Source organism: Bombina bombina, chromosome 11, assembly GCF_027579735.1.
Source record: "Bombina bombina isolate aBomBom1 chromosome 11, aBomBom1.pri, whole genome shotgun sequence".
Classification (NCBI taxonomy): Eukaryota; Metazoa; Chordata; class Amphibia; order Anura; family Bombinatoridae; genus Bombina; species Bombina bombina.
In genome coordinates this window covers 184443681-184464660 of record NC_069509.1, presented here as the reverse complement: position 1 = coordinate 184464660, position 20980 = coordinate 184443681, and the positions used below count along the sequence as shown (strand labels likewise).

General features: G+C 40.8%; 1 protein-coding gene across 1 annotated transcript in view; it reads right to left on the bottom strand.

The window, feature by feature from the left end:
* USP7 (ubiquitin specific peptidase 7) overlaps nt 1-20980 on the bottom strand; it is a 345176-nt gene that overhangs the window by 312156 nt on the left and 12040 nt on the right. Inside the window, exon 2 of the mRNA XM_053694268.1 lies at nt 4498-4602. Coding sequence (XP_053550243.1) covers nt 4498-4602 — 105 coding nt within the window. The remainder of the gene's footprint in view (nt 1-4497; nt 4603-20980) is intronic.

The following is a 20980-nucleotide window of genomic DNA, read 5'->3' as shown; positions in this document are numbered from 1 at the left end:
TTGTGAGTGGCAATAGAGAACTCTTTTCTACGTTCACCTTCCACCCATGCGACCTTAGAAATGCCAGTACTAACTCTGTATGAGACTTGGCAGTTTGGAAGCTTGACGCTTGTATCAGAATGTCGTCTAGGTACGGAGCTACCGATATTCCTTGCGGTCTTAGTACCACCAGAAGAGAGCCCAGAACCTTTGTAAAGATTCTTAGAGCCGTAGCTAACCCGAAGGGAAGAGCTACAAACTGGTAATGACTGTTTAGGAAGGCAAACCTTAGGTACCGATAATGATCTTTGTAAATCGGTATGTGAAGGTAGGCATCCTTTAAATCCACTGTGGTCATGTACTGACCCTTTTGGATCATAGGTAAGATTGTCCGAATAGTTTCCATTTAGAACGATGGAACTCTTAGGAATTTGTTTAGGATCTTTAAGTCCAAGATTGGTCTGAAGGTTCCCTCTTTTTTGGGAACCACAAACAGATTTGAGTAAAACCCTTGTCCCGACCGCGGAACTGGGTGGATCACTCCCATTATTAAAAGGTCTTGTACACAGCGTAGAAACGCCTCTTTCTTTATCTGGTTTGCTGACAACCTTGAAAGATGAAATCTCCCTTTTGGAGGAGAAGCTTTGAAGTCTAGAAGATATCCCTGAGATATGATCTCTAACGCCCAGGGATCCTGGACATCTCTTGCCCAAGCCTGGGCGAAGAGAGAAAGTCTGCCCCCCACTAGATCCGTTTGCGGATCGGGGGCCCTCACTTCATGCTGTCTTAGGGGCGGCAGCAGGCTTTCTGGCCTGCTTGCCCTTGTTCCAGGACTGGTTAGGTTTCCAGCCCTGTCTGTAGCGAGCAACAGTTCCTTCCTGTTTTGGAGCAGAGGAAGTTGATGCTGCTCCTGCCTTGAAGTTACGAAAGGCACGAAAATTAGACTGTTTAGCCCTTGGTTTGGCTCTGTCTTAAGGCAGGGCATGGCCCTTACCTCCAGTAATGTCAGCGATAATTTCTTTCAAACCGGGCCCGAATAATGTTTGCCCTTTGAAAGGTATGTTAAGCAATTTAGATTTAGAAGTCACATCGGCTGACCAGGATTTAAGCCACAGCGCTCTGCGCACTTGAATGGCGAATCCGGAGTTCTTAGCCGTAAGCTTAGTTAAGTGTACTACGGCATCAGAAATAAATGAATTAGCTAGCTTAAGGACTCTAAGCTTGTCTATAATCTCATCCAATGGAGCTGAGCTAATGGTCTCTTCCAGAGACTCAAACCAGAATGCCGCCGCAGCCGTGACAGGCGCAATGCATGCAAGGGGTTGTAATATAAAACCTTGTTGAACAAACATTTTCTTAAGGTAACCCTCTAACTTTTTATCCATTGGATCTGAAAAAGCACAGCTATCCTCTACCGGGATAGTGGTGCGCTTAGCCAGAGTAGAAACTGCTCCCTCCACCTTAGGGACCATCTGCCATAAGTCCCGTGTGGTGGCGTCTATTGGAAACATTTTTCTAAATATAGGAGGGGGTGAAAAAGGCACACCGGGTCTATCCCACTCCTTGTTAACAATTTCTGTAAGCCTTTTAGGTATAGGAAAAACGTCAGTACACGTCGGTACCGCAAAATATTTATCCAGCCTACATATTTTCTCTGGAATTGCAACCGTGTTACAATCATTCAGAGCCGCTAATACCTCCCCTAGTAATACACGGAGGTTCTCAAGCTTAAATTTAAAATTTGAAATGTCTGAGTCCAGTTTACTTGGATCAGATCCGTCACCCACAGAATGAAGCTCTCCGTCCTCATGTTCTGCAAATTGTGACGCAGTATCATACATGGCTCTATTATTATCAGCGCACTCTGTTCTCACCCCAGAGTGGTCGCGTTTACCCCTAAATTCTGGCAATTTAGATAATACTTCAGTCATAACATTAGCCATGTCTTGCAAAGTGATTTGTAAGGGCCGCCCTGATGTACTTGGCGCCACAATATCACGCACCTCCTGAGCGGGAGACGAAGGTACTGACACGTGAGGAGAGTTAGTCGGCATAACTTCCCCCTCGTTGTCTGGTGAAATTTTCTTTACATGTACAGATTGGCTTTTATTTAAAGTAGCATCAATGCAATTAGTACACAAATTTCTATTGGGCTCCACATTGGCCTTTAAACATATTGCACAAAGAGATTCCTCTGTGTCAGACATGTTTAAACAAACTAGCAATTAGACTAGCAAGCTTGGAAAATACTTTTCAAATAAATTTACAAGCAATATAAAAAACGTTACTGTGCCTTTAAGAAGCACAAAAAACTGTCACAGTTGAAATAACAATGAACCAAATTAGTTATAGCAACCAAATTTTCACAGTAAATGCATTAAGTTAGCAAAGGATTGCACCCACCAGCAAATGGATGATTAACCCCTTAGTACCCAAAAACGGATAACAATTTAATATAAGCGTTTTTATCACAGTCAAAGCACAGTCTCACAGGTCTGCTGTGAGTGATTACCTCCCTCAAAACTAGTTTTGGAGACCCCTGGGCTCTGTAGAGACGTCCTGGATCATGGAGGAAGAAATAGGAAGACTGTGACTGAATTTTTACTGCGCAATAAAGCGCCAAAATAGGCCCCTCCCACTCATAATACAACAGTGGGGAAGCTCAGTAAACTGATTTTATTCATAAACAAACGACAGCCATGTGGAAAAATAATGCCCATAAAGTTTTATCACCAAGTACCTCAGAGAAAAACGATTAACATGCCAGTAAACGTTTTAAAAATAAAATTATGAAATGTTATTAAAAAGCCTGCTGCTAGTCGCTTTCACTGCAGTGGAGGCTCAAATATAAGTTAAATGTATACAGTATTTTCTTAGTGAAGTTCCATTCCCTAGAAATACCTCAGTGTAAACATACATACATATCAGCCTGATACCAGTCACTACTACTGCATTTAAGGCTGCACTTACATTACATCGGTATCAGCAGTATTTTCTCAGTCAATTCCATTCCTTAGAAAATAATATACTGCAACATACCTCCTTGCAGGTGAACCCTGCCCGCTGTCCCCTGTTCTTAAGTTACCTCACTACTCAGAATGGCCGAGAACAGCAAATGGATCTTAGTTACGACCGCTAAGATCATACACAAACTCAGGTAGATTCTTCTTCTAATGCTGCCTGAGAAAGAACACCACACTCCGGTGCTGTTTAAAATAATAAACTTTTGATTGAAGAAATAAAAACTAAGTTTAACAACCACAGTCCTCTCACACGTCCTATCTATTAGTTAGGTGCAAGAGAATGACTGGGTATGACGTAGAGGGGAGGGGCTATATAGCAGCTCTGCTTGGGTGATCCTCTTGCACTTCCTGTTAGGGAGGAGATATAATCCCATAAGTAATGGATGACCCGAGGACTGACTACACTTAACAGGAGAAAGTAATTACACAGATGGCAAAATGTCCCCCCCAACTGCCATCCTCAAAGTACAAGAAAAACTGTAAGTGTGTGTATATATTTGTTACACAAAGTAAACTAATATTATATTTATCTTTTATGTACAAACACAAAAATATTAGCCAAAGTGCCTGAGGTAGCTCAGCATGCTAAGGCACTGTGGTTGAGCTCTGTAGCAACCCAAGGGTTGCAGGTTCGATCCCCGGTGAGGTCCACTCACCATTTCATCCTTCCGAGGTCAATAAAATGAGCAGCGCCTTGAGACCCTTACGGGTGATTAGCCGCACTTTACAAGTACCCAATACATACATATGAATGGGAGGAAGCTTATACGCCCGTTAAAGGGTGGTGTTTCAGGCTTTGCTGTCTGAACACCTATAAAAAGGGCCCACACTTCATTAATAAACTCTAGTAGGGTGATATTCAATCCTTATTTATTCACAACTAATCGAGTAGTTGTCCCCTTGATCTGGGTTCTCATTCAGGTCTTGACCTTTGTATTAACAAGTGGGTCTGCAACTCCCAATGCTGAAAGGGTCACCAGGAGTTCTCGTGCCTCCTTAGCTACTTTAACCTAACCCTTTTACAGAAGTTAAAATACTCAGTGGTAGGGTTATAGTGATAAAAATTACTCTAAAATGCTCTAACAATTTGTAGTTTTTCCCCTACTATACCAGCCCTTTAAATATTACATCATCTAACTCAGTTTTTCTCAACTGCGGCCCTCAAGTACCCCCAACAGGCCAGGTTTTCATCAAGCTAAACTAGAGCACAGGTGAAGTAATCAGCTGATCAGTAACCATGGCTACCAACTTGCTCTAAACCCATCAGCTGATTATTTCCCCTGTGCTCTAGTTCAGCTATAATGAAAACCTTGCCTGTTGGGGGTACTTGAGAAAATGCACTAACTTATGTAGTGGTTCCAGTACCTCTCAAAATACGGTTACTAAACAAACACTCATCTTCAACACTATATAGATTACATAAATGTTTGTGAAGACTCCCAGCATAACCACCCACCCTCAATGACAAGTAAAGTCTAACGTATTTATCAGTTACCGTCTTCCATATCCTCTTCGGCGTTGTTGTGACCATCTGCCATTGCGACATTGCCATTAATGACAGGATTCGGAGTGATTCTTGGAGGGTCATCAGTTTCTCCAGCTTAAGGGGGGGGGAAGATAAATGAATGTTACAAGCGCTCTTCATATGTTCAACTCTGTATAAAAATGTGTGGTTTATCATTCTACACAAAAAACAGATTCACAAATACTAGGTCAAATAAAAAATAAAAATAAAAAAAACACCTCCTCTCTCAAACACTTGTCTAAAACCTAAAAATGAGAGCATGGCTTAATTTTTTTGCATCCTTAAGATTTCGTAAACAAACTAACTACAGAGCCTAAAAATAGTGAAAGACCAAAAATAAATCTGCAAAACAAGGGTTAATATAAACATATCTAAATAGATTATGAATTTAAAAAAAAAAAAAAAAGGGGGCTACAAAATGGACTTTCATAAGTTAGCTTCTCAGCCAATAGGACCTATCTAGATATGCAGACTTTACCTGGCAAAAGGATTTGAGCATAATGTGGATCACCTTTACAAATTCTAATTGATCAAAATGGGACTCATTTGAAATTCCAAGAAAATTTGCCTACATCTCTAGCAATTAATAAAGTTAATGATCAAAGTCAAACTAGATGCTCCAAATCTTGCCAATTGTTGTAGAGATTTAAAGGAGCACTAAATAAAGTAGAATTTAATAGTAGAATTAAATTGACAGACAATAAAACAAGACAATGCAATAGCATTTACTTTAAACTTGAAATGAGCAGTAGAATACTTTCTGGAAAAATTTCAATGTTAATCCAATTTTCCCTTTCCCTGTATCATATGACAGTCATTAGCCAATCACAAACTGCATACATGTAAATACTGGATCCTTAAGCACATGCGCAATATGAGCTGGAGCCTAAAGGTTTGCATAAAAAAGTAATGTGCATGTTTTAATAATGGAAGTTATTGAAGTTTTTTTTTTAAACTGCACACTTTATCTGAATCCTGAAACTTTAATTCTGATCTTAGTGGCCCTTTAAGCAACACTAAACAAAGACCTGTTCCAAAAGGCCACGAGGGTTTGCGTAAAACATGAAGGTCAGATTTGTAAACAGAAACTCCACTACCGATATTTATTCTATCAGAGCAGCAATGAAAGAGTAAAATACATGCACCCAATATCAAACTACACAGGAGATGCATGTTGTGCACAAGTGATACTGTAGTATTAATGTATAAGTCTGATAAGGGCAAACTACACAGGAGATGCACGTTGTACACAAGTGATACTGTAGTAGTAATGTATAAGTCTGATAAAGGAAAACTACACAGGAGATGCACGTTGTGCACAAGTGATACTGTAGTATTAATGTATAAGTCTGATAAAGGCAAACTACACAGGAGATGCACGTTGCACACAAGTGATACTGTAGTAATGTATAAGTCTGATAAGGGCAAACTACACAGGAGATGCACATTGTGCACAAGTGATACTGTAGTAATGTATAAGTCTGATAAAGGCAAACTACACAGGAGATGCACGTTGTACACAAGTGATACTGTAGTAATGTATAAGTCTGATAAGGGCAAACTACACAGGAGATGCACGTTGTACACAAGTGATACTGTAGTAGTAATGTATAAGTCTGATAAGGGCAAACTACACAGGAGATGCACGTTGTACACAAGTGATACTGTAGTAGTAATGTATAAGTCTGATAAAGGCAAACTACACAGGAGATGCACGTTGTACACAAGTGATACTGTAGTATTAATGTATAAGTCTGATAAGGGCAAACTACTCAGGAGATGCACGTTGTGCACAAGTGATATTGTAGTAGTAATGTATAAGTCTGATAAAGGCAAACTACACAGGAGATGCACGTTGTGCACAAGTGATACTGTAGTAATGTATAAGTCTGATAAAGGCAAACTACACAGATTTATTGGTGGACAAGATTCACGAGTAAATATTTTTTTCTTTCATGATTCAGATATAGAGTAGGTGATTTTAATTCCAAACAACTTTCCAATTTACTTCTATTTAATTTGTTTTGTTGGCTTGGTACCCCTTGTTTAAAAGGATACCTAGGTAGGCTCAGGAGCTGCCAATTGGTGGCTGCGCATATATGCCTCATGTTATTGATTCATCCAATGTGTTAACTAGCTCCCAATAATACATTGCTGCTTTTTCAACAAAGGATAGCAAGAGAATGAATCAAATAAGATAACAGAAGTTATTTGGAAAGTGGTTTAAAACTATGTAATATGTGAATCAAGAAAAAAAAAAATTGGATTTCATGTCCCTTTAAAGCAAAAATAAAATATACTTTCAAAAAAAAAAAAAAAAAAAAAAAAAAAAAAAACACACATTTGTGTCTGTTTTAGGGCTAGATTTATGAAGCCGAGGTGGACAGGGGCGCATATACGCGCCACAGCTCGCCTCTGGCGTGGCATATTTCCCCCAGAGAAATTTACCATTGCACACAAGCGCTATTTTGCGCTTGTGTGCAATCCCGCCGACGCACAGCCAATCACGAGCGGGCAAGAGTCGACAATCTCCCCGGTCGGACTAGACCGCAGAGATTGAATTTCGCCACCTTAGAGGTGGTGAAAGGTTAGGAAAGTAGCGGTCTGATGACCGCTACTTGTTAAATACAGCGAGCAGGTTCTCTTGTAAGAACCTGCAGCCGTGGGGCTCAAAGGCTGGCAAAAGCCTTTGATTTATCGACCCCTTAATATTCAGCACCCCAGACAGAGACCAACGTGCTAGAATCACAGCAGGAAATGTGTTAAAATGAGTGTGACACAGCACTGGACTAGATAGTAAAGATGCACCGAAACGAAAATTCTGGACCGAAACCGATAACGAAAATTCAGGATGCCCCTGGCCGAAAACCGAAAGTTTTTTTCTTAACTACAGTGTGTGTGTGTGTGTGTGTGTGTGTGTGTGTGTGTGTGTGTGTGTGTGTAGCTGAGAGAGCTTGTAGGCGGGAAAGCTCCAACAAATGGGCGTGGTCACTTGTACAGTAAGGCGTGATCTGCAGTGAAACTGGAGCTCTAAGAGAGAGCGTGGTTATAGCCAGACAACAATACGAGGTGGACATGTGTTTTGTTTTTGGGTGTAGTTATCCATGCAATGGGCGTGGCTGCACCTGATTGTCTCTCATCGTATCTCCGCCTAGTTCCTGGTTTGGGTCTCACACTGACCCATCAGGTTATATGTCCGGAGCCCCAAATGTAGTCTGCCTGTCACCTATCACCAGGACCACCGGACTTAGCTACAACTTTACGTGGAAGGTAGTTATAGAAAGTTACTGTGCTTTTTTGTATACAATGTCTGGTGGGTGCTAATTTGTACCAACTGTGTGCAAGCTTGGGGCTTATGCATATATAGTGTGCATGCATATTTGCCTCAGGCGATTAGAATGTCTACGGACAAGAGGCTGATGTATGAGCACTGTATATAAGGCTTATAGATATTCACTGTGTGTGCTTAGGGCTGTGTCTGATAATATCAAGTGTTTATAAACATGTTACTTATCCTCCTTTGATTACTGTATTTACTATTCAGAACTTTGGTTTCCTTCTAAAATATCATCATGTCATGGTACTTATGTGTGTGCCAGTGCTGTGCTGCTCACCTTATGCTAAGGATAGACATGTAACGCCTCAACGGCTGTACATTTTTAGCCATTTTGGTCCTCTTTGGGCCGAAATTGGAATTGCACATTTTCGGCGGCCCAAATTTTGGTGCATCGCTAGTATTATTCTTTATTTAGTTCTGTGTAACAGAATCAGATTTAACCGTTTTTGTTTTGTTACCAATTATCAATAAAGTATAGTCCTAGAAAACTATTATTATATGCAAAACAGTAAGTCAAGTAATGAACTCAAACAGCAGCTCTAGGCTGGCATCAAATTTGAAATATGCTACACAATAATTTTACCGAAAATAAAAGGCAAAAAAACGAAAACCGAAATAACAAAAAATGCCATTTTCGACCGAAACTTTCTGCGGCCGAAATTTCGGTGCATCCCTACTAGATAGAACTATGTATACGGCTTAGCATGAGTTACGTTACCACAACGGTAAAAAGAATAAACCGCTAAATACGTAAAGCTGAGGATCTCTCACTTTAAAGCTTCAATCCACTAACCTCTAAAATGCTAGAAATCATAGGATTAAATATAGCACCAATATGTAGAAGACAGTGGGGAGGTTGACAAGGTTATGTCAGTTATATACGAGGACTCAGAATTGAATAAACCTTCTTGGAAAACATGTTGAACAAGAGGTGATGTACATATGTGCACTGCAAGGGAGACAACTTCCTGCCTCACAAACTCCGGCTACATTTGGGACGTATCTGGTTCATGACAATGTAACTTGTTACTCAGAGCGGTCCTATCCTTCTTATAAAAGAGCAGTCGTTAAAGGAACAAAGGTTAAAAAAGAGATTGCCCGAATGTATTATTTACAAACAATAGTGCAACAACAGGATGATCTGGGTGTTTAACCCCTGCCAACAGGATAAACAGTTTAAAGGGACACTATACCCAAACATTTTCTTTCATGCTTAAGGTAGAGAATATAACTTTTAAACAACATTCCAATTTACTTCTATTACCCAATTTGCTTGATTCTTTAGATATACTTTAATGAAGAAATAGCAATGCACACGGTGAACCAATCACAGGAGGCATCTATGTGCAGCTACCAATCAGCAGCTACTAAGCATATCTAGATATGCTTTTCAGTAAAGAATATCAAGAGAATGAAGCAAATTAGATAATAGAAGTAAATTAGAAAGTTGTTTATAATTGAATGCTCTTTCTAAATCATGAAAGAAAAAAAATTGGGTTTCATGTCCCTTTAAGTCAGCTCCAACACAGCAATACACTACAAGAATTTGCAAATCAACAGCAGTTCATGGATAAACCATTAAAACCCACATGACTACTTTTACATTGTCTCCTTTGCAGCAAACAGAGGCCAGATGTAAATGAGCCTGCACACTACTCTGGTCTAACAGACAGTAGCATCTTGCAGGGTCAATATTAATTACACAAGTATAACAGAAACCCTCCAGCATTTCTGTAGAGAGTGCAGCAGTTTTCAGAAGTATTGGACAGCAAAAACAAGTAAACCATAATGAATGTATGCGGCAATGGTCTAATTTTAGTTAAACATTTTACTGAGGATTTAATTTTGAGTTTAAAAGGGCAGCAAACAACTTGTAATTACACCACTTTTCTGTGTCTATCAACAGATATTAAAGTTTGTAACCTGTGTTTGCTGCAACTGGTTTTCAATGGTCAAATCGGACCCAACACTTTCCTTGTATGGAGGATTTATTTGGATTCAACAGAAAATGTAAAAATAAGTGAAAATTAGGGCCAAATATGTAGCATGGTTAGGCTTAAAGTGAATGAAAATTTTGATGCTAAAGTGCACGATTTTTAAAAATTGGATTCAAAACAGGGGCACTTTAATTCATCAAAATTTACATTTTACTCGTAAATACTTACCTTTTAATCTTGACAGCAGCTCCAGCTTCCTCCGGTTGCCGCAAGCCATTTCTGATGTCAGAAATGATGGATAGGTAATCCTCCAATCACGGTTTCCCCCCGGGGGAATCAGTGTCTGATTCAATGCCGTGATTGGAGGAAGCCAAATCCCTTATTTTAGACCCAGGAAGAGTCTTTGCGGCGGGTGGATGAAGCTGGAGCGGCTGTCAAGATTAAAAGGTAAGTTTTTTTTCACAATAGGAGTGAAATGTAAATTTTGATGACTTAAAGTGCCCCTGTTTTTAATCAAATTTTAAAAAACCGGGCACTTTAGCATAAAAATTTACATTCACTTTAAGAAGCAAAATAAACAGTGAAACTTGATTTACTATGCATAATTAAGTATTTTATATTACAATCTCGACAAGAAACAGAATTTATGTTTACCTGATAAATTTCTTTCTCCAACGGTGTGTCCGGTCCACGGCGTCATCCTTACTTGTGGGATATTCTCCTCCCCAACAGGAAATGGCAAAGAGCCCAGCAAAGCTGGTCACATGATCCCTCCTAGGCTCCGCCTACCCCAGTCATTCGACCGACGTTAAGGAGGAATATTTGCATAGGAGAAACCATATGGTACCGTGGTGACTGTAGTTAAAGAAAATAAATTATCAGACCTGATTAAAAAAACCAGGGCGGGCCGTGGACCGGACACACCGTTGGAGAAAGAAATTTATCAGGTAAACATAAATTCTGTTTTCTCCAACATAGGTGTGTCCGGTCCACGGCGTCATCCTTACTTGTGGGAACCAATACCAAAGCTTTAGGACACGGATGAAGGGAGGGAGCAAATCAGGTCACCTAAATGGAAGGCACCACGGCTTGCAAAACCCTTCTCCCAAAAATAGCCTCAGAAGAAGCAAAAGTATCAAACTTGTAAAATTTGGAAAAAGTGTGCAGTGAAGACCAAGTCGCTGCCCTACATATCTGATCAACAGAAGCCTCGTTCTTGAAGGCCCATGTGGAAGCCACAGCCCTAGTGGAGTGAGCTGTGATTCTTTCAGGAGGCTGCCGTCCGGCAGTCTCATAAGCCAATCGGATAATGCTTTTAATCCAGAAGGAGAGAGAGGTAGAAGTTGCTTTTTGACCTCTCCGTTTACCAGAATAAACAACAAACAAAGACAAAGTTTGTCTGAAATCCTTAGTAGCTGCTAAGTAAAATTTGAGAGCACGAACTACATTCAAGTTGTGCAACAAACGTTCCTTCTTTGAAACTGGATTAGGACACAAAGAAAGGTACAACTATCTCCTGGTTAATGTCTTTGTTAGAAACAACTTTTGGAAGAAAACCAGGTTTAGTACGGAAAACCACCTTATCTGCATGGAACTCCAGATAAGGAGAAGAACACTGCAGAGCAGATAATTCCGAAACTCTTCTAGCAGAAGAAATAGCAACCAAAAACAAACTTTCCAAGATAATAACTTAATATCAACGGAATGTAAGGGTTCAAACGGAACCCCCTGAAGAACTGAAAGAACTAGGTTGAGACTCCAAGTAGGAGTCAAAAATTTTGTAAACAGGCTTGATTCTAACCAGAGCCTGAACAAAGGCTAGAACATCTGGCACAGCTGCCAGCTTTTTGTGAAGTAACACGGACAAGGCAGAAATCTGTCCCATCAAGGAACTTGCAGATAATCCTTTTTCCAATCCTTCTCGAAGGAAGGATAGACTCTTAGGAATCTTAACCTTGTCCCAAAGGAATCCTGCAGATTCACACCAACAGATATACCAAATTATGTGGTAATTTTTCTGGTTACAGGCTTTCAGGCCTGAACAAGAGTATTAATAACAGAATCTGAGAACCCTCGCTTTGATAAGATCAAGCGTTCAATCTCCAAGCAGTCAGCTGGAGTGGGTCGAACGGACCTAGAACAAGAAGGTCTCGTCTCAAAGGTAGCTTCCATGGTGGAGCCGATGACGTATTCACCAGATCTGCATACCAAGTCCTGCGTGGCCACGCAGGAGCTATCAAAATCACCGACGCCCTCTCCTGATTGATCCTGGCTACCAGCCTGGGGATGAGAGGAAACGGCGGGAACACATAAGCTAGTTTGAAGGTCCAAGGTGCTACTAGTGCATCCACTAGAGCCGCCTTGGGATCCCTGGATCTGTACCCGTAGTAAGGAACTCTAAAGTTCTGACGAGAGGTCATCAGATCCATGTCTGGAATGCCCCACGGTTGAGTGACTTGGGCAAAGATTTCCGGATGGAGTTCCCACTCCCCCGGATGCAATGTCTGACGACTCAGAAAATCCGCTTCCCAATTTTCCACTCCTGGGATGTGGATAGCAGACAGGTGGCAGGAGTGAGACTCCGCCCATAGAATGATTTTGGTCACTTCTTCCATCGCTAGGGAACTCCTTGTTCCCCCCTGATGGTTGATGTATGAACTTGGCCCTCGCTAGCTGAGGCCAAGCTTTGAGAGCATTGAATATCGCTCTCAGTTCCAGAATATTTATCGGTAGAAGAGAGTCTACCCGAGACCAAAGACCCTGAGCTTTCAGGGATCCCCAGACCGCGCCCCAGCCCATCAGACTGGCGTCGGTCGTGACAATGACCCACTCTGGTCTGCAGAAGGTCATCCCTTGTGACAGGTTGTCCAGGGACAGCCACCAACGGAATGAGTCTCTGGTCCTCTGATTTACTTGTATCTTCGGAGACAAGTCTGAATAGTCCCCATTCCACTGACTGAGCATGAACAGTTGTAATGGTCTTAGATGAATGCGCACAAAAGGAACTATGTCCAGTGCCGCTACCATCAAACCTATCACTTCCATGCCCTGCGCTATGGAAGGAAGAGGAACGGAATGAAGTATCCGACAAGAGTCTAGCAGTTTTGTTTTTCTGGCTTCTGTCAGAAAAATCCTCATTTCTAAGGAGTCTATTATAGTTCCCAAGAAGGGAACCCTCGTTGACGGAGATAGAGAACTCTTTTCCACGTTCACTTTCCATCCGTGAGATCTGAGAAAGGCCAGGACAATGTCCGTGTGAGCCTATACTTGAGGAAGGGACGACGCTCGAATCAGAATGTCGTCCAAGTAAGGTACTACAGCAATGCCCCTTGGTCTTAGCACCGCCAGAAGGGACCCTAGTACCTATGAGAAAAACCTAGGAGCAGTGGCTAATCCGAAAGAAAACGCCACGAACTGGAAATGCTTGTCCAGGAATGCAAACCTTAGGAACCGATAATGTTCCTTGTGGATAGGAATATGTAGATACGCATCCTTGAAATCCACCTTGGTCATGAATTGACCTTCCTGGATGGAAGGAAGAAGTGTTCGAATGGTTTCCATCTTGAACGATGGAACCTTGAGAAACTTGTTCAAGATCTTGAGATCGAAGATTGGTCTGAACGTTCCCTCTTTTTTGGGAACTATGAACAGATTGGAGTAGAACCCCATCCCTTGTTCTCCTAATGGAACAGGATGAATCACTCCCATTTTTAGCAGGTCTTTTACCCAATGTAAGAATGCCTGTCTTCTTATGTGGTCTGAAGACAACTGAGACCTGTGGAACCTCCCCCTAGGAGGAAGCCCCTTGAACTCCAGAGAATAACCTTGGGAGACTATTTCTAACGCCCAAGGATCCAGAACATCTCTTGCCCCAGCCTGAGCGAAGAGAGAGAGTCTGCCCCCCACCAGATCCGGTCCCGGATCGGGGGCCCGCATTTCATGCTGTCTTGGTAGCAGTGGCAGGTTTCCTGGCCTGCTTTCCTATGTTCCAGCCTTGCATAGGTCTCCAGGCTGGATTGGCTTGAGAAGTATTACCTTCCTGCTTAAACTTAGGTTTATTTTTGGTCTTGAAAAGACCTATCCCGAGGAAGGGCGTGGCCCTTGCCCCCAGTGATATCAGAGATAATCTCTTTCAAGTCAGGGCCAAAGAGTGTTTTCCCCTTGAAAGGAATGTCAAGCAATTTGTTCTTGGAAGACGCATCCGCTGTCCAAGATTTTAACCGAAGCGCTCTGCGCCACAATAGCAAAACCCAGAATTTTTTCGCCGCTAACCTAGCCAATTGCAAGGTGGCGTCTAGGGTGAAAGAATTAGCCAATTTAAGAGCACGAATTCTGTCCATAATCTCCTCATAAACAGAAGAATTACTAATAATCGCCTTTCCTAGCTCATCAAACTAGAAACACGCGGCTGCAGTGACAGGGACAATGCATGCAATTGGATGTAGAAGGGAACCTTGCTGAACAAACATCTTTAGCAGACCTTCTAATTTTGTATCCATAGGATCTTGGAAAGCACAACTATCTTCTATGGGTATAGTGGCGCGCTTGTGTAGAGTAGAAACCGCCCCCTCGACCTTGGGGACTGTCTGCCATCAGTCCTTTCTGGGGTCGACTATAGGAAAACAATTTTATAAATATGGGGGAAGGTACTAAAGGTATACCGGGCCTGTCCCATTCTTTACTAACAATGTACGCCACCCGCTTGGATATAGGAAAAGCTTCGGGGGGCCCCGGGGCCTCTAAGAACTTTTCTATTTTACATAGTGGTTCTGGCATGACCAGATAATCACAATCATCCAAATTGGATAACACCTCCTTAAGCAGAGCGCGGAGATGTTCCAACTTAAATTTAAAATTAATCACATCAGGTTCAGCTTGTTGAGAAATGTTTCCTGAATCTGAAATTTCTCCCTCAGACAAAACCTCCCTGGCCCCCTCAGACTGGTGTAGGGGCCCTTCAGAAACCATATCATCAGCGTTCTCATGCTCTACAGAATTTTCTAAAACAGAGCAGTCGCGCTTTCGCTGATAAGTGGGCATATTGGCTAAAATGTTTTTGATAGAATTATCCATTACAGCCGTTAAATGTTGCATAGTAAGGAGTATTGGCGCACTAGATGTACTAGGGGCCTCCTGTATGGGCAAGACTGGTGTAGACGAAGTAGGGGATGATGCAGTACCATGCTTACTCCCCTCACTTGAGGAATCATCTTGGGCATCATTTTTACTAAATTTTTTATGACATAAAATACATATAGTTAAATGAGAAGGAACCTTGATTTCCCCACATTCAGAACACAATCTATCTGGTAGTTCAGACATGTTAAACAGGCATAAACTTGATAACAAAGCACAAAAAACGTTTTAAAATAAAACCGTTACTGTCACTTTAAATTTTAAACTAAACACACTTTATTACTGCAATTGCGAAAAAGTATGAAGGAATTGTTCAAAATTCACCAAAATTTCACCACAGTGTCTTAAAGCCTTAAAAGTATTGCACACCAAATTTGGAAGCTTTAACCCTTAAAATAACGGAACCGGAGCCGTTTTTATATTTAACCCCTTTACAGTCCCTGGAATCTGCTTTGCTGAGACCCAACCAAGCCCAAAGGGGAATACGATACCAAATGATGCCTTCAGAAAGACTTTTCTATGTATCAGAGCTCCACACACATGCAGCTGCATGCCATGCTGTCCTCAAAAAACAAGTGCGCCATTACCGGCGCGAAAATGAGGCTCTGACTATGATTAGGGAAAGCCCCTAAAGAATAAGGTGTCAAAAACAGTGCCTGCCGATATAATCATATCAAAATACCCAGAATAAATGATTCCTCAAGGCTAAATATGTGTTAATAATGAATCGATTTAGCCCAGAAAAAGTCTACAGTCTTAATAAGCCCTTGTGAAGCCCTTATTTACTATCTTAATAAAAATGGCTTACCGGATCCCATAGGGAAAATGACAGCTTCCAGCATTACATCGTCTTGTTAGAATGTGTCATACCTCAAGCAGCAAGAGACTGCACACTGTTCCCCCAACTGAAGTTAATTGCTCTCAACAGTCCTGTGTGGAACAGCCATGGATTTTAGTTACGGTTGCTAAAATCATTTTCCTCATACAAACAGAATTCTTCATCTCTTTTCTGTTTCTGAGTAAATAGTACATACCAGCACTATTTGAAAATAACAAACTCTTGATTGAATAATGAAAAACTACAGTTAAACACTAAAAAACTCTAAGCCATCTCCGTGGAGATGTTGCCTGTACAACGGCAAAGAGAATGACTGGGGTAGGCGGAGCCTAGGAGGGATCATGTGACCAGCTTTGCTGGGCTCTTTGCCATTTCCTGTTGGGGAGGAGAATATCCCACAAGTAAGGATGACGCCGTGGACCGGACACACCTATGTTGGAGAAATACAGTCTATTTAATCGATGCGATGCACATGATGAGCTGTAGGTGCATGAGCCCTTTTCATAAAGTATGTTGGGAAGTCGCCTGCAAATGCTGCTTTTGGCAAACCTCCGCACTACAGGCCGGGGAACATCGATGACCTAGTGGGTGGCACTTCCAAGCTTCATGGGAGTGCCGGTGACGTCACAAAGAGGCTAACTGAAGCTACTAGGGAGGTTCTTCAACCCCCTCAGTCTCAGCTCCCATAGCAGCTACAATTCTCCAAGACCCCTCATTTGAAAAATAATCACCTGCTGGTAGTCATGGAGAACACACACAAAGCAGATGGGTAAATTAAAACCAATGAAGATTTACTTGTGCAGTAAAACAAAATCTGGCATGTCTAGAGAACCCCAATAAAGTTCATTTTCTAGTAGACAAGTCCCTCTCAAACAAAATATATCAAGTTTGTATATTCAGGTGATCACTTTGGTAACAGTTGACACCTTGCAAGGGGGAAAAAATGTTAATTTTATTTCTGTAGTGCACAAAGGGGCCTCTCTAATCTATATTAAAAGCCCCAAAAGCCCATATGGGCCCCTATTTCACATGTGGCTACCCATGATGACAATTTATTAAGGTGATCACAGCAGCAACAGTGGTTACTGGGACATTTTTAGTGTTAACTAAAATCTACACAAAAATGTTTAGATAGCTATCTCACATGCTATGAATAATACTGGGCCTAGTGGGGAAAACAAAAACAAATCTATAATTTGAGTGGGTCACTAAATGACATTTGACTACAACAGGGTTTAAATGTAAGTAGCAAAACAAGCTCAAAATTGGCTCAGCACTGGGGTGAAAAAGGGTTTAGCAGTGAAAGAGTTAATGTGTTTGCATTGACTTGTTATACCAGCTGCAGAGAAAAGAAAAAAAAAAAAAAAAAAAGTATGAGAAATTTCTTATTTGGTTTATTTTTGTATAAATAGAAATAGCTGCCTGCATTCTTAGAAACCACAACCCATTAAAATGGGTTGCGCCTTCAAGGAAATCAGATCTTATTTCATCACTTTCTGGACACGTTTCTTTATATGCTCCCTTTCTGTATACCAAAGCCCGATACTTATTGTTTTTCTGTACACAGATTTTCTGTAGCCTAGACTTAAAAAGGGACACTCAAGTAAATATTAAACTTTAATGATTCAGATAGAGCAGCAATTTTAAACAACTTTCCAATTTACTTCCATTAACAAAATGTGCACAGTCTTTATATTTATACTTTTTGATTCCCCAGCTCCTACTGTGCAAGAAGTCACAAAATATAGGTATATGCATTTGTGATTGGCTGATGGCTGTCACATGATACAGGAAGAGACGTGGAACTAGTCTGAACATCAAATGAGTAGTAGATTTTGTTTTCTGACAAATTTTAAAGTAATGCCTAAATAGTATTGCATTGCCTTTTTATTGTGCATTTGTTGATTATTCAAATCTACTGTATTTACAGGTTCTTTAAAGGGATAGTAAATCCCAAAATGTTCTTTTATGATTCAGATAGAACATACAATTTAAAAACAACTTTCCAATTTAATTCTATTATTACATTTTCTTCATTCTCTTGTTATCCATTGCTGAAGGGACAGCATTGCACTACTGACAGGAAGCTATAAATATCCATTTAGTCAATCACAAGAGGCAAATGTGTGCAGGCAATGAGCAGCAGCGCCCACTAGTGTATGATATGTGCGTATTCATTTTTTAACAAGGGATACTAAAAGAACAAAGCACATTTGAAAATAGAAGTGAATTTAAAAAAAAAAAAAAAAAAAAAAAAAAAAAAAAAGTGTCTTAAAATGACCGGCTCTATCTGAATCATGCAAGGTTAATTTTGACTTTCCTATCCCTTTAAGTATAGAAACTTTCCCTAATGATAATGTAGGCAAAAACAGCCATTTCCAAGGTAAATTAAAATCAGATTTTTTTTTACATTTTTTATTTATTTAACCCCTTAACAACCAAAGATGTGCCAGGCACGTCCTACAAAAAGTGTCAGTTAATGACCAAGGACGTGCCTGGCACGTCCTCTGGGGTTATAAGCGCTGGAAGCGACCGTGATCGCTTCCAGGGTATTGCAGTGATGCCTCGATATTGGAGTCATCCAGCAATACCCTTTTTAAGCACATTGATGCAGAGAGGGCCACTCTGTGGCCCTCTCTGCATCGGCCAGCAATTGTGCAGATCGTTGGTGGCATGGGAGGGATGTGAGGGAGATGGGTGGGCGCTGGTTCACATCCTGTCAGCTGGGATCCGGTTGCGGCAAGGTCGTCGGGAGCACGCACGTGCGCTATTTAGTACAGAGTAGGGTATACTATAGAGAGTGAAGGAGGGAGAGAGTACCCAAGATGGCAGCAAATAGGCAGAGGGGGAATATAGATAAATAGACTTCAAAGAAAGAAGAGGCACTCACAGTATTTAATAATTTTTTAATTTTACTTGTATTTCATCAATAAAGGTTCAGTCTGACTGCGAGTGCCTCTTTCTTTGAAGTTTCTACCCATCTACCATAGAGAGCACCCAGGCAATTCACGTGAATGCTTGGATCCCCCAACTATCTATCTATATCTCCATCTATGCCTTTTATTTTAGTACTGGCAGACTTTCTGACAGTAATTAAGATAGCGGGGACAATTGTGAGGTGGGCAAGGGAAGCTAAAAATTTAGCCTACAAGCTACCTAATTTAACTCCTTCACTGCTGGGCATAATACAAGTGTTGTGCGCAGCGGCATTTAGCAGCCTTTAAATTGCTAAAAAGCAACGCCAAAGCCATATATATGTCTGCTATTTCTGAACAAAGGGGATCCCAAAAAAGCATTTACAACCATTTGTGCCATAATTGCACAAGCTGTTTGAAAATAATTTCAGTGAGAAGCCTAAATATTGTAAAAAAGGTAACAATTTTTTTTTTTTTTTTTTATTGCATTTAGCGGTGAAATGGTGGCATGAAATATACTAAAATGGGCCTAGATCAATACTTTGGGTTATCTACTAAACTAAAGCTAAAATTAACCCTACAAGTTCCCTTCAAGCTCCCTAATTAACCCCTTCACTGCTGGGCATAATATAAGTGTGGTGCTCAAAGCATTTAGCGGCCTTCTAATTACCAAAAAGCAATGCCAAAACCATATATGTCTGCGATTCCAGAACAAATGGGATCCCAGAGAAGCATTTACAACCATTTGTGTCATAATTGCACAAGCTGTTTTTAAATAATTTCAGTGAGAAACCTAAAGTTTGTAAAAAAAAAAAAAAAAAAAATTTAATTTGATCGCATTTGGCAGTGAAATGGTGGCATGAAATATACCAAAATGGGCCTAGATCAATACTTTGGGTTGCCTACTAAAAAAAAACAAAAACAAAAAAACAACAAAAAAAAACACGTATAGATGTAAATGGTTATTCAGGGATTCCTGACCAATATCACTGTTCCAATGTAACTATCGCTAATTTTGAAAGGGAAAAAAAAAAAAATGGTTTTTAAATAGCAAAGTGCTAAAAAAAAAAAAAAAAAAAAAAAGCCATGGTCAACAAATGGAAGTGTGCTCTGTTCACTAAGGGGTTAAAGGGACACTAAACCCACATTTTTTTTTTTCCCTTTCATGATTCAGATTGAACAGCAATTTTCAGCAACTTTCTAATTTTATTCCTATTTCTCTTTGTTCTCTTGTTATCTTTATTTGAAAAGCAGGAATGCAAAGCTTAGGAGCCGGAGCATTTTTGGTAACGGTTATACAACATAGCACAAGGATGAAGAGCAGAAAGCTTGGGAAACATACTGCCACATATCAGCTAGATGCAGTGTATTTAACACGTTACTAGGCACGCGCATAACCAGATCTTTGTGTGTTGCACAATTACACAAATCCAGTGCCGAAAATAGCCAAATGCTGCTGCCTTGCGCCATATTTGGCCTGTCGCTGAGCAAACAACTGAATACAAACTTTTGCCCATGCACAATTGTTACTACACTGCATCTAAAAATGTTCTCTTAATGCAGGGACTAGAACTCCAAGAGCCATGGTTTTCCGAATATTACCACCCCCTTATCTTATTTAAAACGTTACAATTAAAATAAGCTGACACCTCAGTATTCTGACTACTACATATGAAATTTTTATTTAGGAAAGTGGATGGACCAAAGTGAGGAACATCCAAAAAGACCAGGTGTATAGCACACCAACTATCTAAAGATATTCACAGGGACAATATAGGCAATTGCAAAAAATAATTTATGTGATCATAAATATGTAAAAACAAACGTGAATATATACAAAAACAAAATACACGGGCCCCTCACAAGAGAGCTTAACTAGCCAATAAGAGGACTAACTCTCCATCTGACATCACCCGGAAGAAGCTCCCAGCTGCAATCTGAAGGAGCGAAACATGCAAAAGGATGCGTAGGTGTGCAGCTCTTATTCTGTGGGTCCCCCCCCCCCCGGATCCTTACTTGGTGACCATGCTGAAGTGGAGTGAGTTGTTATACCCTGGGACACCAGATACAAGCAAGGGGACACGCGTTTCCTCCAAGACCGAAGGAGTCTGCGGTTGCCAACGCCGGTTTGCCTGACTTTTCCCTGTTGCTCTCCCTTGGTGCTCATGTCGACACTTTCTGTCTGGTCTATATACAGAGAGCTAATGCTTTGGGTACTAACTTGCTTGCTTTGAGTGCTAAACGCTACTAACACCAGCTTATGCTTATCCAGGCTGAACTTTATTATGGT